At 44.4% G+C, this 17403-nt stretch overlaps 1 protein-coding gene across 1 annotated transcript in view; it reads left to right on the plus strand.

Moving 5' to 3' along the window:
• LOC308467641 (far upstream element-binding protein 3-like) overlaps positions 1–17403 on the plus strand; it is a gene marked incomplete at both ends in the record, with an annotated part of 108855 nt that overhangs the window by 1871 nt on the left and 89581 nt on the right. Inside the window, one exon of the mRNA XM_080989372.1 lies at positions 5381–5481. Coding sequence (XP_080845498.1) covers positions 5381–5481 — 101 coding nt within the window. The remainder of the gene's footprint in view (positions 1–5380; positions 5482–17403) is intronic.

The following is a 17403-nucleotide window of genomic DNA, read 5'->3' on the forward strand; positions in this document are numbered from 1 at the left end:
GCCCTAGCCGGCTGCACCTGACTCTAAGGGCCGTATTTGAATGTACTACCTGAATTAAATATAGTAGCCTTCTATCGATGGTAGTGGGCCAAAGCTTGTCCCAGAGTCTGGTTCTGGGAACTGAGTCAAAGGCTGCTTCTGTGCTCTGTGGGGGCTGAACGCTCTCTGGATAGCAGTCTTTCTGGGAATGTGAGGAAGGTAGTTTTGTTTTTGTTAGCGGCAGAAAGCTGCGAACATGCAGCTAGATTCTGTAGGTTTTTCTTTTCTGTTTGTTATGCTTCTAAATAAAAAGTGATAGATTAGAAGCACTGGTGTCGAGCTGATTTATTGAAGACACCACGTTGACACAGACAAGCCATTTTATGCTGCGTGTGAACTCTGCTATTATCCGGCAACTGAGAAGAGTGGCAGCGCGTGGGCGCCATTGAAGTTTGTTAGAGTGGCAATAAATCAAATTTATTGCAGTGCCGTTGCAGCAGACTCAGTGGGTCAAAGGATTTACGACTCACAAACTTTAACAGCTATTAACCCTGTAAGCTCTGATTCTCCTCACAAGGGAAGGGGCCCACCAGTCTGCCTGTGATTTTAGCATTTCTGGAAGGATGCCATCAGGTCCAGGAGCTTTAGCCATTTCCAGTTGGTTTATATGCAGTTTCACTTCTATTTCCGAGACTGCCGGCCATTTAGCCAGCTGCTCTATTTCATGTTCCTGACTGGGATATTCAACATCCTCATACATAGCTTAAAAATAGGAGACCCAGTAGTCAGGTGGGATTTGTGTGGATAGAGGGGAAACAGCCTTGGGGGAGCCAGAGGTAACCAATTTCCAAAATAGTGACTGATTTTTTCCCTTTGCCACGCTAATTAGATTCGACGAGCATTTTCTGCTGCAGGCATATTTTTGGCGGGTTATTAGGGCTTTGTATTCTTTTTTTACAGTGCAGACAGAGAGATAGGGTTGTTGTCTAATAACGTTATCAGCTGTCCGGGCAGCTTTATAGGCAGCTTGTAACATTTTCTTGGCCTGGAAGCAGGTCTGATCAAATCAAGGTTTGTTTTCTGTTTTCTGTTAAAGAGGTGGGGTTTTAGGCGTTGAAGCAAGCACTCATATTCAACAAGGGGATCTTCTGGATAGAGGTTGCTCCAGGAGCCCTTGGTAGGTGTATATGGTTTTTCAGAAGCTAAAATCTCCTTTAGTTGGATGTCAAGTGCGGGGGTCCATTTAGCTCGACATCCAGGGTGCTCTAAAGTGATAATCTCTACAGGGTATATTGTTTTAAGAAATATTGTCTTGTTTTTGAGGGATACCTTCAGGGGTAATGGGAAGTGATCCCCTTCTACATATGGAAGCACTTTTAATCGCTCAGTTTTTGCTAATAATTCGCTATCGACCAATATGTAGTCAATTGTACTAGGTTTTGACCCTGACAGGAATGTATATTCCACAGGGATATCGCCTCTTGTGTGGCCATTTAGAATGTGTAAACTTAGCTGCCTGGAAAATTTGAAAAGGCAGGCGCCGGCGTAGTTTGAATATTGGTCCTTAGATAGCCCTGGGGTCTGGCGGGCTTCTGGTCTAGATGTCTCAGGAAACCCAATTTTTCACCTGTATTTGGTTGCTAAACTGGAGTCATCTGGCCCTAGCCTTGCGTTTAGATCACCCACCAGGAGGACCAGCCTGCTAATGTTTTCATCTGCTTGAGGTTTCCGGCCTGATGTCATGGCCATGATGGTTGAGCTCTGCTGCCCTCTGGGCAGGGGAAAGCCAGGATTTATGAGGTAAAATTCCTGGCAATGCTCCTCAGGGGGTTCTGGTGAGTGCACAGTATCCCTCTGTGTTGCTTAAGCCAACTTGAAAGGCAGAACGGGTACGACCTGGGAAGTGTGTCCCTGTCATGGATGAACCTCCATTTCTGGCATGATCTATGATCGGTTCCTCAAGAATTTGGAATATTGGCTTTAATTAAGGGGCGCTCCTGAAACAGCATATGATAATGGGCTGCAATTAATCAGCTGCCGAAAGGACTGGACTTGAGCTATGAAGGTATTTGAATGACTTTTTACAAGCACGAAAATTCTTGCAGCTGCCGGAATGGGAGGGAGAGGCAAGGCAATGTTTGTTATAATGATTCCTAAATGATATTTTTCTCTCTTGACCCCCCCTTGCAAAATGAAAAAATTGTGTGTAGTCACTATGTTTGCCTGATACTGAGGGAAGAAAGGGAAAACACTGATTTATACTCTACCAAGAGTTTCACAATGGTTTTATATACCTTCCCCTTTATTGAAAATATCTTTGGACTGGAGTGGAAAAGAGACTAATTTGGTAAAACGAAGGACTGCTAATTATATCTAGCAGGAGTTTATTTATGTGACCCTGTTCTCGTAACTGCGGGCTGAAGAAAATAATTCCTGGAGTTTTAATGGTGGAGCAGCCTTCTGTTGGGGAGTTATTTATAGCCCAGTAAGACCTTGAATAAAGCAGAGGAATGTGAATAGACAAAGGATGACAGCAATGAATCATCTTTACACACCAGGCTTCCAGTTTCTGCGAATGGCGAAAAGGAGTGTGAGTCCGATCATCTGACAGACTCGAGCCCCGCAGAGGTACAGGGGAAAGCGCCAAGGTGAGGCGCACCCCCTAAAATCCTTGAGAGAGTCCTCAGGGTGTCGAGAGGTCCAGCAGTCCACAAAACAGCTCTCCTGCGAACCTCAAACCCCTGTTCCGATAGGAACGGGGAGTGGGGAAGAACCGGTGATTAAGCCTGCAGATACGTTCCAAGACCCTTGCACACTCTGTCAGCCACAACGGAAGAGGCAGACAGAGAGAGCTGTGCAAGCATATGTACAGCATATATTCAGCGTGTTCAGGAACAAAGGAAAACATGACTGCTTGCCTTCGTGTCCAGCAAAACAGCCACATAGCAAAAGCAACATGTAACAGAAGTTCCCAGCGAGAGCTGGAAGTAAACAGGCATGTGATACACTAACATCATGCCAGTACCCTTTTAAGGTGGAATGGAACTATAGCCTAACATCCCCTGGGCCCAGTTTTTTCATGGTGCCTTTTCTCTGGAGACCTCGTACCCTACCGCCACACGATACATCACCCAGGACCAGTATGAAGGGCAGACCGCGTTGCCTGCTTCACTTGGCAGTATATTGCGAGTGAAACTGTGCTACTCCTGAGTCCCTCTGCCACCTGTGCCCAACGCGTCAAGGGAGAAACAAGCTGCAGCCAGGCTCTGGAGGCAGAGGGACTCGGGAGAGAGTCCAGAGGGAGAAACAAGCTGCATCGGTGAGGCGCTGATACAGCTTGTTTCTCCACTTCTTTAAACTGCTCAGCTGAGGAGTGAATGACTGTCTTTGCCTCAGCCAAGCAGTTTTACGGAGCCCCCAACCTGCCACCAGCTCATACGAGCCGGCAGCGGCAGGGGTGGCTCCGTTAAAGTGCTCCCATCCACCCCCCAGCTGAGGGAGCCCCAATCCTTCTGCTCACGTGCAAGCTGGAGAAGGATGGGGTTGATCAGCTGGGGGTGCAAAGCTGCTTCCTCTTTGGCGCTGCCAGGTGCTGGGGTGAAACCGCCTCAGCAATTTCACCCTAATTCCTTGCAGTGCTGTGGTAGGAAGCAGGGTTTTGAATATCTCAATGTACCGCCGGATTGTGATGTTGGCCTGGCGATACATTACAATGTTGAAAACCTGACATTGTCCAGCAGTATTTGCAGTATAATAGTGATCAAACTATTAAATTGGAGACACATTTTTTTTCTGTTTATTATTTCTGTTGCACTTTACAGGGTATAAAATGCTTTTCAACACATATTTATGGTAATTGAATTTTACTGTTAGGTGTCGCATTCTTGAATGACACTTTTAAGGATATGTATAGTTAGGTTTATGGAAACTGAGTGACTACTTGGAACTGTCTCCTTCCTCCTCTTCCTCCTAGCAGAATGTTCAAACACTGTTGCTGGTACACCACCTTGAGCTCCTTGGAAGATGGAAGGTGGTATATAAATGTAAGAAACAAAACAAATAAAGGACTTCTGTTTCTGCAATGGGGCTTTCTTCCCCTACTTCACAAGCACCTGAAATTGACGTGGGGAGGCGGCGGGATTGGAGTACCCACCACCTGTAGGACACCGTAAATCAATCCAAAGAAGCAGGGGCTTTAATTAAAGAATGTGTGTTGCATTTTAAAATAAAAGTATTAAATTACATAGTACAATAAAAACATTAATACAATTACAAAATAAGTGGCTAGTGCTTAGTGGGGCATTCCAGAGACTTTGCACTTGTTGTCAGAACATTGGAATACAGAAACGAATATTTTGCTTTCTGAACAATTGGGTGTGCTTTTCCTGAGAGAGGAGATTCTAGCTTAGAATATGCCTGGGGCACGGGCAGACAAAGAGGTATATTTCAAGGTACTGGTTTAATTTTTTCTCCAGTGCCAGTTTGCATAGCCTTGAATTCGTCCTGTGGCTGTCCAGAAATGGTTGGGCAGCCCTTTTCATTGGAAGAATTTGCCCTTTAGAGTTTCTTGTTGCCACCATTAAGATACTGCTTCCTCAGCTGTAGTCCTAGAGGCTTGTTGCTGCTGTTTTAATATTATTTTGATTTATTTTGTTTCTTTGTTAACAAAAAAAAATTGCAAACATAAACATAAAAAGAAAACAAAGATTAAAAAATGTAAACAATAAAGCCTCACAGCCTGGAAGGACTAACTAACTAACTAATTTATACCCCACCCATCTGGCTGGGTTTCCCCAGACACTCTGGGCGGCTCCCAAAATAATAATAATAATAATAATAATAATAATAATAATAATAAAATAAAGTGATAAAAAAATAAAACATTAAAAACTTCCCTAATTAGGGCTGCCTTCAGATACCTTCTACAAGTCAGATACCGGTAGTTGTTTATTTCCTTGACATCTGATGGGAGGGCATTCCACAGATTGAGCACCACCAACGAGAAGGCCCTCTGCCTGATTCACTGTAACCTCACATCCCGCAGGGAGGGAACCACCAGAAGGCCCTTGGAGTGTCTGGGCTGAATGATGGGGGTGGAGACGCTCCCTCCAAAAGTGCAAAGATACTTAATTAGTAAACTACTAACACATACAAAGATTCCCTTTACAAATATTAAAGATTTATACAAAATTAAAGTATTTTCTATCTATGAGTTCCATCATTGTTGAGAATAAGGGTTCTATATACTCTTAAATGATCTATATATTTGCATATACTGATGACGCTAAGTGATCATGTGCTTTGTTATTTTTTTCCCTTTTCATATGAGAGGTTTATACCTCCTGCCTTTCCCCCTCTGTGTTTGTATTTAATTTAGGGTCTGTCTCCTCTTGTTCCACAGATGATGGGATTAGTCCTGAAAGGGTCGCGCAGGTTGTTGGCCTTCCAGATCGGTGTCAGCACGCAGCCCAATTCATCAATGAGCTCATTCTCACAGTGCAGGTGGGTGGGGCAACCTCCATCCAGACTGTATAAAAACATGGGGAACTGCCTGAGTTTCCAGGGGAAGGGAATTAAGTCTTACAGACCTCTCTGCACATAACCCTTTAAGATTGTGGCACATAGATGGTAAATATATAAAGACTGTGCTAGCTGTTCTCTGTCTTCTACATAGCTGTGTTGGGAATAGGGGTGGACAAATCTTCCAATTTCTTTTCTCATTTTTCCAGTCTTCAGCTCATTAGTTTCAATCTTTTTAATGTCCTGATTATAAAATTCTTATTCCAAGGGTCAGGCCAGTTCTCTTTGTCTAAAAAGATAACAGTGGTGTGAGGTTTGGGGGCAGCCATTTCAGAGTGGTCAAATCATTCTCGCTCCTCTGCATGCCACTGCTTTGGAGACAGACAACCGCCTCAAGCACCCACTGGATTTCCATGATAAACATGACAGTCTTGACAGATAGTACAGCCAGCCCCCTCTCTTGTCAAAGCTGCCTTTTAGTTCCATTTGATTAATTGCTTAGCAATTTTGCATCCAGCTGTGGGGGACGCCTCTGCTCAGGTGCTCCTGCCCTCTCCCCCACACCCACCTGTGGAAGAATGGAAGCTCTCCTGTTTTTGCCAATTATTTTTTATTAAGTTTCAAATATTTTTAACAATTTACTGTATTTTTCGCTCTATAAGACGCACCAGACCATAAGACGCAGCTAGTTTTTGGAGGAGGAAAACAAGAAAAAAAATATTCTGAATCCCAGAAGCCAGAACAGCAAGAGGGATCGCTGCGCAGCGAAAGCAGCGATCCCTCTTGCTGTTCTGGCTTCTGGGATAGCTGCGCAGCCTGCATTCGCTCCGTAAGATGCACACACATTTCCCCTTACTTTTTAGGAGGGAAAAAGAGAGTCTTATAAAGCAAAAAATATGGTAACTTCAAATTCCATACAAATTAAAAAGAACTTTTATAAGTTGAGTTCCAATCTTTCCTCCCTGGTGTTTCCATTCTCGCCCTTTCTTGCTGCATTATATAGCATACTTTTATCTATTACATTTTTCCTTCAATACAATTAATTATTCAGTTAATTTCCCCTTATTTCAATTCATTATCCATCCACTGCTATTTTGGATCTTGCTCACGCTTCCGTTAACTTTAGTATTTTCCAGATAGTCCAAAGAAGGCGCCAATCTTCTTTAATTTATTTTCAATATTTTATTTTCAATATTTTAATCACTTAATTATACTGTATTGTTTGTCATGTTCACGCAAGTCACTGATTTTAAAAAGGCTCAGTCATGATTGATCCTTTACCATCCTTTCTTCATTCTACATTTGTGAGATTATGGCTGCTGTTGTTAAATATGACAGTATTTGATCCCCTTCTTCAAAACTTTCATCCTCTATTGTCCTTGTAAGAAAAGCTTCTGAATTTCTGGGAATAAACACCTCAATCAACCTCTTAAATCCTCTCCTGAAGTCCTTTAACTTTTCCATACAGCGACTCCCACTCCATCCATTTTGATAGTTCAGCTTTAAAATCCGCAAATTAAGCCAAATTGTATCTGAGTCAGCATTGTTATGCAGATCATCATCCGCTGATTCAGTCAGATTCAACCATCTCTTGTTTACTCTTAGCCATATTCCCACAGCATAGCAGTCTGTTGTTGGCACCTTTCCAAACTTACTCTTCTCCCACAGAGTGCTTTACTTTTACCATGATAAAGTCAAATACAGTTGTAATTGAAATTTTTAATATAGTTATCTTTATATTTTTATTTGACCTATAGTTAGATATTGACTCCGGATCTCCTCCCTGTTTAGGTATTAATGTTACGTAGGCTTCCTTCCATGAGTCTGGAATCTTTCCTTTATTAAGAATGTTGTTCATTACTTCAACCAGTAGGGCTGTTAGGATTTCCTCCATTTTTTTATAGAATTCTGCTGGGAGACCATCTGAGCCAGGTGTTTTCCCTAATTTAATTTTCTTGATTGCGTTCCTAATTTCTAATGTTATCGAAGAGTCTAGCATTTGTATTTTTTATTTATTTATCTCTGGGATTTTCTGTTGGTGTTGGTAGTTGTCTACTTCTTTTGCATCTTTGTCTTTTTTATATACCGTATTTTTCACTCTATTGGACGCACCGGACCATAGGACGCACCAGACCATAGGAGGGGGAGAACAGGAAAAAAAATTTTTTCCCTTCTTCTCCCCCTCTAAAACAAGGTGCGTTCTGTGCTTTCAAGGTGCATTCACCCAAAGCCTCCGGAGCCCAGCAGGAGTTCCCGCTGGGCTCTGGAGGCTTTGGGTTCCTTTCGACCTGCTCTTTGGGGCTGGCGGGGGGGGGGGAAGCTGCTTTCCCCACCGCCGGTCTCCAAACCAGGTCGGGTTTAGAGGCTGCTATCCGCAAGCCTTGGGAGCCCAGTGGGAACTCCCACCCGGCTCCCAAGGCTTGCAGATATCTGCCTTAAGCCCGGGGCGCGCTGCGCAGCACGCCCCTGGCTTCGGGATGCAGGCTGCTATCCGCAAGCCTTCGGAGCATGGCAGGCACTCCGAAGGCTTGCGGATAGCTTCCTGAAGCCTGGAGAGCGAGAGGGGTCGTGTGCACCGACCCCTCTTGCTCTCCAGGCTTCAGCGAAAGCCTGCATTCGCTCCATAGGACGCACACACATTTCCCCTTCATTTTTCCCCTTCATTCCTATAGAGCAAAAAATACGATAAATTTTCATAATATTTTTTAAAAAATTGTATTATTACTTTTGGATCATCTATAATTTTCTCTTCTATTTTTATTCTGTTTATTTGTCTTTGATTTTGCCTCTTTTTCAATTGCCACGCCAGATATCTTCCGGGTTTGTTGGCAAACTCAAAATTATTTTGTTTCCACATTTTCACATTCCACTCTATTTCCTGTTCTATTTTGGACATATATTCTGTCCGTAATAACTTAATCTCTTTTTTGATTGTATCATTATTTGGTTGTTTGATTTGCTCTTTTTCTTTTTTCCTTATTTTTTCCATTAATTCTATTTTTTCCTTTTCACTTTCCTTTTTTATTCTTGCACCTTGTTGTATAAAGTATCCCCTGATCACTGCTTTATGCTTTTGTTCAATTCACAGTATTCTTCCAATGCATTTTTAGCTCCCTCTAATATTTTTTCCTTTTTCAGTAATGATTCATTCAATTTCCATCTATGTATTCCTGATTTCCAGTCTGGTTGTAGTTTTAACAGAACTGGAATGTGATCTGAGATTATTTTTGGTAAAATCTGTGATTCTTCAATCTTTCTAATCAAATCTAACGAAACCCAGATGGCATCTATCCTACTAGCTGTTTTGTTTGGTTCAGAGAAGTATTCGCTCTCAAATCTATGTTTGTATCTCCATGAGTCCTTTAGATCTAGAATTTCTATCATCTTTGCAAATGTAGAAGGTAATTTTCCATTTCCTTTACTTCCTTCCGATCTATCTATCTGTGGATCTGTTGCTCCATTAAGATCTTCAAGCAGTATTATTTTATCTTTTACATATTCCAACAGCTTTTTTTCTAGTTTCTTATAAAATACTGTTTTTTTCCCCATTCGGTGCATATATCCCCACTATTATGATGTTTTCTCCTTGACTTTTAAGCTTTACAATCACTATTCTCCTTTTGGGGTCAGAAAATAAAAACTCTGGCTCTAACACAGGTCTGACATAAATCACTACTCTTTTTTTTACTTTATCTGCAGCAATGAATTCTTTTCCTAATTTGGGGTTGATTAATACTCTTCTATGTTCGTTTGTGACATGTTTCCTGCAAACAAGTAACATAATTCATTTGTTTAGTCAGAATATGTGCTATTTTCTTTTTTTATCATTTAAATCCATTAACATTCCAAGACAAAAAAATTAAGTTCATCTTTATTCGTTAAAATGTGTTATAACACAAAGTTTATTTACAATTTTTATTTTTGGCAATTCAATATGTTGTTTCTGTGAGGTATTTACTCACTTTCTGAACCGTGATCTGAATTTGTGTTTTTTGGATTCTTTGGGCTGGACTCTTTTTCTGTAAGGTGTATATTGCCCCCTAATTCATTTTTATATGTTCTATAAAATTTTTCTGCATCTTCCACTGTTTCCAATCTTCTTCTTTTCCCTTTAAAGTTGAAGGAGATTCCTTCCGGAAACTCCCATTTAAAAAATATTGATTTCATTTTTAGGGCTCTTGTCAGGAATTGGTATTTCTCTCTCTTTTCCAGCAAACAAGGGGGATCTCTTTCAAAATTATAATTTCCTCTCCTCCAATTTTGAACAGTTTTTTCCCTTCTTTGCAGTAGTATCCTGTTCCTTAGTATATTTGATGTAAACATAATTAGACAGTCCCCTGGCCATTTATTCATCTTTGCTTTCTGTCAGGGAACTGCCATCGGAAGGAAGGGAGGTGAAAGGGCTCACACAGGTTGGGAGAGACTCAGCAGCTGAAGAGGGAACCAGTAGGGGGAGAGGAGGTGAGCTGAGGGAAAGTGAGCAGGAGGGATGGCTCAGAGACACTTCCAGCGAAAACAGTGGGGAGGTTTCAGGACCTCCTGTAGGGACACCCACTCCTCGCCGGAAACTGTCACGCAGAGAGTCCAGAAGACGTGTTTCCGTTAAGGAGCTTTTATGTTGGAAGCGATTCCGAAAGCAACCACTGTCGGAATCTGCCAGCGACTGACGGAGCCATGTTTAAGGGGCTCCGTTACAGACAGAGGTTTGCAAACTTGACCAAACTCTGAGGGACTTGGATTTAACACACAAGCAGCTCATCGTCCCATCACAGCATTCCGACAGTCTCCGTGAGCAGCTTGTGCAGGAGAAGGCATCATGAGCAACCCAGCCGGAACCGGAGAAGCAGGAGCTGGAGCGGGTCCAAGCCTGGAAGAAAGGTACCGGGCGTTGGAGGTCCAGCTAGCGCTGCAGACGGCGAGGCTCGAGGAGAGGAGGGCTCAAGATGCAGAGAAGGGGAAAACCACCCCGCTCGCCAGAAAGTTGCCAGGATTGGTACAGAAGTTTGGGGGAAAGCCCAAGGACTATCATACCTTTAGGACAGAGATGCAATATGCCCTTAATCTGCAGTTTGATGACTTTCCCGACGAGGAATCGCGGGTGGCTTTTGTGATTGGGCATCTCGAAAAGGGGGCGAAAGACTGGGTGAGGCCCCTGATGGCAATGAATAATGACATCCTGAAGGACACGAGGAAGTTTTTTCGTGCCATGGATCTGATGTTTTCCAGCGATATTGAGCAGGGAGTGGTACGCAGACAGTTAATGGCGTGCAAACAGGGGAGCCGATCTGTTCGTGAGTACTGGACTGATTTTACCATGTTGATCCATAAATTGGGGTGGGATCTATCGGCGGAACCCATTCAAATGCTCTTTGAAGAAGGGCTTTCTTCGGCTGTGAAAGACGAACTTTCCCGGGCGCCCAGGGCGGAGTCTATGGACCAGCTGACCAAATCAGCGCTGACCATAGGAGCGCGCCAAGAGGCGAGAGCCTTGGAGAGGCGGGAAGGGAAGGGGGAACGTTGGAGGGAGCTTCACATTCCAGAGATTCCAGAGCCACCGTTCCCGCCGGGAGAGCCGATGGAAATTGGAACAGCGCGCGCGCGCGCAGTTTCAAAGCCCAGTGAAGAGCGGAAGAGGGAGGAAAAGGTACCGGAGCAAGTAAAAGCCAACGCCTGGCTGCCACCGTCAGGGCACAGCAGCCAGGCCAAAGAGCAGTGAAAGTGCCCACGCCGGAACCTCCTAAACCCGCCCTAGTGATAGAGGTGTTACTAGAGCTGCCTAACGGACACCCACTAAAGATAAAGGCGCTATTGGACTCAGGCAGCTCCTGCAATTTCATGAGTAAGGAGTTTGCTGCTGAGCACCAGATACAGACTATCCCTTTAAGTAACCCTTTGCAGGTGACCACGATCGATGGAAGGGAGCTGCTGGGAGGAGAAGTCAGCCAGCAGACCGTCCCAATGATAATGAGGGTAGCAAGACACACTGAGCTAATAGCGTTTAATGTGGCTACCTTGGGAGGAGCTCCCATTATTTTGGGGATGAGCTGGCTAGCGTTACATGATCCGCTAGTGGGCTGGCATCAGAGAGTGGTCTCCTTTGGGTCAGCACATTGTCTAGAACACTGCAAAGAGCGGGAGGCTCAAGGAGGGGCCAGAGCCACTCTAGCAGGGACGGAAGTAATGGAGAAGGGGAAGGTTCCCCAACAATACGCCGACCTGAGCAACGTCTTCAGCGAGAGGGAGGCAGACAAACTACCCCCACATAGACCCTTTGACTGTCAAATCAATTTACTCCCTGGGGCACAGCTCCCTGTAGGCAAGCTGTACGCCATGTCAGACAGAGAGATGCAGGAGCTAAGGGAGTTCATTGACAAGAACCTGAAGAGAGGGTTCATCAGAGAGTCCAGGGCGGTGGGGGGCAGCCCAGTGTTTTTTGTGGATAAAAAAAACACGGACAAACCTAGACTTGTAGTGGACTTCAGGGCCTTAAATGCAGTGTCAGAACCAGTGACTTTCCCGATGCCCAGAATTGATGACATTTTGACAAGGGTCAGGAAGGGAAAGATTTTTACTAAACTGGACCTGAGGGGGGCGTACAACCTGATACGAATAAGGAAGGGGGATGAATGGAAAACCACCATGTTCACCCCTTTGGGGGCATTTGAATATTTAGTTATGCCCTTCGGCTTACAAGCAGGCTCCGCGTGCTTTCAATCGTTTATGAACCACGTCCTGGGGCCTTTGCTTTACAAGAATTGTGTGGCCTTCTTAGATGACGTGTTAGTATATTCAGAGAATGAGGAGCAGCATGTAAAAGACGTCAGGGAAGTGTTGGGCAGACTGCAAGCCAATCAGCTGTGGGTGAAGCTAGAGAAGTGTCAGTTTCATGCCAAGGAGGTGGAATTCCTGGGGTACCGCTTGTCGGACAAGGGATTGGCCATGGATCCTGGCAAGGTCCAAGCGGTACTGGAATGGAAAACACCGAAAACAAGGAAGGATGTGCAAAGATTCCTTGGATTTGGAAACTTCTATCGGAAGTTCATCAGAAATTTTGCCCACTTGACGGCGCCCATTACGGACTGTCTCAGCAGTAAGAGGAAATTCGTTTGGACGGCGGAGGCGGAGCGAGCTTTTGAGGAGCTGAAAAGGGCGTTCGCTTCGGAAGAACAGCTCCTGCATGTGGATTTACAAAAACCGATGCAAGTGGAAACGGACGCATCAGACCGGGCTGTGGGGGCGGTGCTTCTGCAGCCTGGCAAGGAGGAGTCGGAGTGGAGACCGTGTGCCTTTTTTTCGCGAAAGCTGAACAAATCTGAGAGGAACTACACGGTGTATGACCGAGAACTACTAGCCATTCATGAAGCGTTCAGGAGATGGAGGCATTTATTAATTGGGGCACAACATAAGGTGCAAGTGTGCACGGACCACAAGAACTTAGAGTATTGGAGAACGGCACGAGTGCTCAACCAACGGCAAGTGAGATGGGCCCAGGAGTTCTCCAAATTCCACTTTGAAATTTGTTATGTGCCAGGTCCAGAAAATGTTAGGGCGGACGCTCTCTCACGCAAACCTGAATATTTGGAAGGGGAGGGGGCACCCGAAGAGAGACATGTCATCCCAGAGGACCGCTGGGTGTGTGGGGCGGCATTGGTGGGGCAAAGAGAACTGGTAGAGGAAACAGAGAATGATGAATACGCCCAGAATAAGCTCAGAGGTCTTAGGGGTGAGGGAGAGGAACCAGGGGGTTTCGAGGAAAGAAATGGAGCTTTGTATTACAAAGGGGCACTGTATATCCCTGAAGGAGACTTAAGGGGGAGGGTACTCAAGCAGTTGCACGACAGCCCCACGGCGGGGCATTTTGGACAACACAAAACCATGTGGTTGGTCACCAGGGAATTTTGGTGGCCTAAGGTGAGGGAAGATGTACGGGAGTATGTAAGAGGGTGCGAGCAATGCCAGCGAGCCAAAGGGGAGAGGCGGGCGCCGGCGGGGCTATTAGAACCCTTACCAACCCCAGAACGACCTTGGGAGGCAGTGTCGATAGATTTTATGACTGATCTGCCGAAGTCCAAGGGGAAAACAGCCATCATGGTGGTGGTAGACCTACTAACAAAGATGTGCCACTTTGTAGCCTGCTCGCATGCAGTCACGGCGGAAGAGACAGCAAAGTTATTTGTAGAACACATTTTTAGGTTGCACGGAGTGCCATTGAGGGTGGTCTCAGACCGAGGAAAACAATTTACTTCCAGGTTCTGGAGGAAGCTCATGAGCTTACTGCAGGTGGAGGTCAACTTTTCGACTGCCCGGCACCCTGAAACCAACGGGCAGGCGGAAAGAGCAAACGGTGTCCTCCAGCAATACCTGAGGTGTTATGTCAATGACAGAGAGAATGACTGGGTAGAAAAGTTGGCGCTGGCGGAATTTGCCTACAACAATGCAGAGAATGTGTCCACAGGGATGAGCCCCTTCTTGGCTAATTATGGGTGTCATCCCAGGACTTTCCCAGGGGGAGAAGGGGAGAGATGGAGCGTCCCGGCAGCCGAGCATTTTGTAGAAGAAATGGAAGCAATCCATCGTCAGCTCCAACTCAACTTAGAAAGGGCGAAGGAAGAATACAAGAGGCAGGCAGACAAGAACCGAAGGGAAGGTGAAACCATAAGGGTGGGAGATAGGGTGTGGCTGTCAACCCAAGGGTTGCCGTTCAAAGGAGGTTGTAAGAAATTAAGACCCAGGAGATTGGGTCCCTTTGAGGTCATTCAACAGGTCAACCCAGTGGCTTTCAGGCTCCGGTTACCCAACCACATGAAACTGCACCCAGTATTTCACAGGTCGTTACTGTCACCGTATGAGGGGGGACGAGAAGGGATGGCCACTCGGGGACCGGTCATAGAAGAAAGGGAATGCAGCAGCCATGTGGCAGAAATCCTCGACGCCAGGTGGAAGGGGGATCAGGTGGAGTATTTGGTAGCGTGGGAAGGAGAACCGGAGTCAGAAAACACTTGGGTAATGGCAGAAGATATCAATGACGAGGTATTGATAGAAACGTTCCATCAAAGGTTCCCAAGGAAACCTCAGCCTGTGGAGAGGTTCCGGAGGGAATACTTTGGGACCACCGATGAGGAGGAGGAGTTGGAAGGATTCCCGGACTCGGAAGGGGAAGGGGAGATGGACTCTGAGGAGGAGGAGTACTTCGAGACCAGGAACCGCAACAGGTGGAGAGAAGTGTTCGAGACATCGGAAGATGAAGGAAGTCCATTCCGGGGTTTTGCCTCCTCACCGCCCGTAGAGGAGGGGGCGGGAGGGGGTGAAGGGGGCCCTGGAGGGGAGGTGGATGTCAGGGAACTGCCATCGGAAGGAAGGGAGGTGAAAGGGCTCACACAGGTTGGGAGAGACTCAGCAGCTGAAGAGGGAACCAGTAGGGGGAGAGGAGGTGAGCTGAGGGAAAGTGAGCTGGAGGGATGGCTCAGAGACACTTCCAGCGAAAACAGTGGGGAGGTTTCAGGACCTCCTGTAGGGACACCCACTCCTCGCCGGAAACTGTCACGCAGAGAGTCCAGAAGACGTGTTTCCGTTAAGGAGCTTTTATGTTGGAAGCGATTCCGAAAGCAACCACTGTCGGAATCTGCCAGCGACTGAGGGAGCCATGTTTAAGGGGCTCCGTTACAGACAGAGGTTTGCAAACTTGACCAAACTCTGAGGGACTTGGATTTTACACACAAGCAGCTCATCGTCCCATCACACTTTCCTAGAATTTACTCTAAATATACTTTCTGTACTTTCTGCAATTTCATTTTCTTTTATTTCTAACCAGTTGGCTAATTATTTTATAATAGTGTTTTGAACATTCTCCTCCAAATTCTCTGGGACACCACGTATCCTCAGAGTTCTTTCTTTAGTTTGCATTTGAAGGATGGATAGTGCATCCCATGTTGCTTCCTGAGTGACTTTAAAGTCATCATTTTCCTTTTAAAGCTTATCCCATTCTTTTTTACTTTCTCTTAGATCTTTGGATGATTTCTTAGAAAATTCTTCTAAATGTTGTGTTTTTGCTTTAAGTCCCTGAACAGTTTTTGTTAGCTCTTTCTTTTCGTCTGCAAATTCCTTTACTTGTCCTTTTAGTTCCATAATTGATTTAGTGTTCTCATCTCTCCCCCGCATCTTGTCTAATTTGTCATCTAATCCTTTCACTTTGCTATTCATTTCCAACTTAAGGTCATTAAATTCTTTCTTCATTTCCCCTTTATCATTCTTCAAACTTAATATAAGATCTCTCAGAGCCATTTCTTGTTCGAGTCCAGAATTCCTTCTGCCTTGCTGATTGTAAATAGGACCAATATTATATTTTTTGTTTGATGACATGGGGTCTTCTTATTTTTTCTTTGGCTCTTGTAGGGTTTTGAATTTAAATTTGATTGATTGGTTATCTATTTTTCTTCTAGATGAGGTATTTTGCCCCAGATTACAATTAACATATGAAGTTACAAATTTACACAACCAATTTCCTCTTCCCCACCAAGTTTTTTACACAACACATCAAAATGTCAATTAACACATAAAAATGCAGAACTACAAGTCAGCCTCCTCACTCCCATCCACTATTCCCCCTGAATTATTGGTTAAATCTATTAATCTGAAAAATAATTCCAAATTCTTTATATACCAATTCTTATCATCGTTTGGGTTCAAGTGCAGGTTTAATATAAAATGCTATGCCACGTCTGTTTGTATTGCCTGCTGAAATGAAATCCATCCCTACTTTTTTATTGATCAGAATTCTTTGGGTTTTTTTGCTGCATGTGTTTCCTGAAGGCAAATTATATCTAAGTTCTGTTTGAGAATCACATGTTCAATCCTATTTCTTTTTACCTTGTTACTCAGCCCTTTCACATTCCAATTTAGGAGTTTAAGATTTGCCATTGTCAATTTTGTTTTTAAAAATCTGTTTCTCCCCCTACTGCCCCCAGTTGTTCCAGTGTCTCCTTTTGCTGTTCTAAGGGGCTTTTCTATTTTGCCCCTTCTCTAAGTTCAAAGTCTCTTCCATGTACTTCCAGAAACTCATGGGCCTGACTCTCAGTTACCAATCTATATCTCTTCTTTCTGTAAGTAAAGGAAACTCCTTCTGGGAATTCCCATTTGTATTTTATGTCCACTTTTCTAAGGGTTGTTGTCAGGGTCCTATGCTTCTGTCTCCTAATTCTTAATTTAAAAGGAATTTCCCTAAATATGTCCACTCTTTTACCTTTAACGTGCAGACCGTCTTCATAATTTTTTTGAAGGATTGCATCCTTCACTCGTTTTGTGACAAATGTCACCAAGACGTCTGCAGGCTGTTTTCTTTCTCTGGATGCTCTTGTCCTAGCTATGTAAGCATTTTCAATTAATTCATCCATCCCAGCTTGCCCTTCCCCTATCCAGTCAGTCAGAATTTTGCTTAAGTATGTGGCCAAGCCTTGCTCTTTTTCAGAATCCAGCAATCCCCTTATTCGAACCGTATTAGCATTCTGTCGTAATTGAAGAAGAATCTGTTCTTCCAGCTCATTTTGTCTATTAGAGAGACCTCCTATAGCCCCTGCCACAGCACCTTGTTCTGCCTTAAGATCCTCCACCTCCCCAGCGGACTTTTCCAATTTCTGAATTTTGGATTCTAAGGAATTCACTTTTTCATCTAATTTATCAAATGTCTGAGAGAGTACCTCAGTACTATTTTCTATGTCCGCTTTTACTTCCCTGGTTAATCTTTCCATTGATTGGTCCATTCCCCTTTTAAATTCTGCAAAATGTAGTGCCATGAGTTCTGAGAAATCTACCTTAGTCATTTTTCATGTTCCTCTTGAGCAGAGGCCCTTATTTTTGCTTCTGCTGTTTTCTATCTTGTTACGACTAGTGGTTCCTGCTTACTCTTTT

This window comes from Podarcis pityusensis (genome assembly GCF_964106645.2).
Source record: "Podarcis pityusensis genome assembly, chromosome: W".
Lineage (NCBI taxonomy): Eukaryota > Metazoa > Chordata > Lepidosauria > Squamata > Lacertidae > Podarcis > Podarcis pityusensis.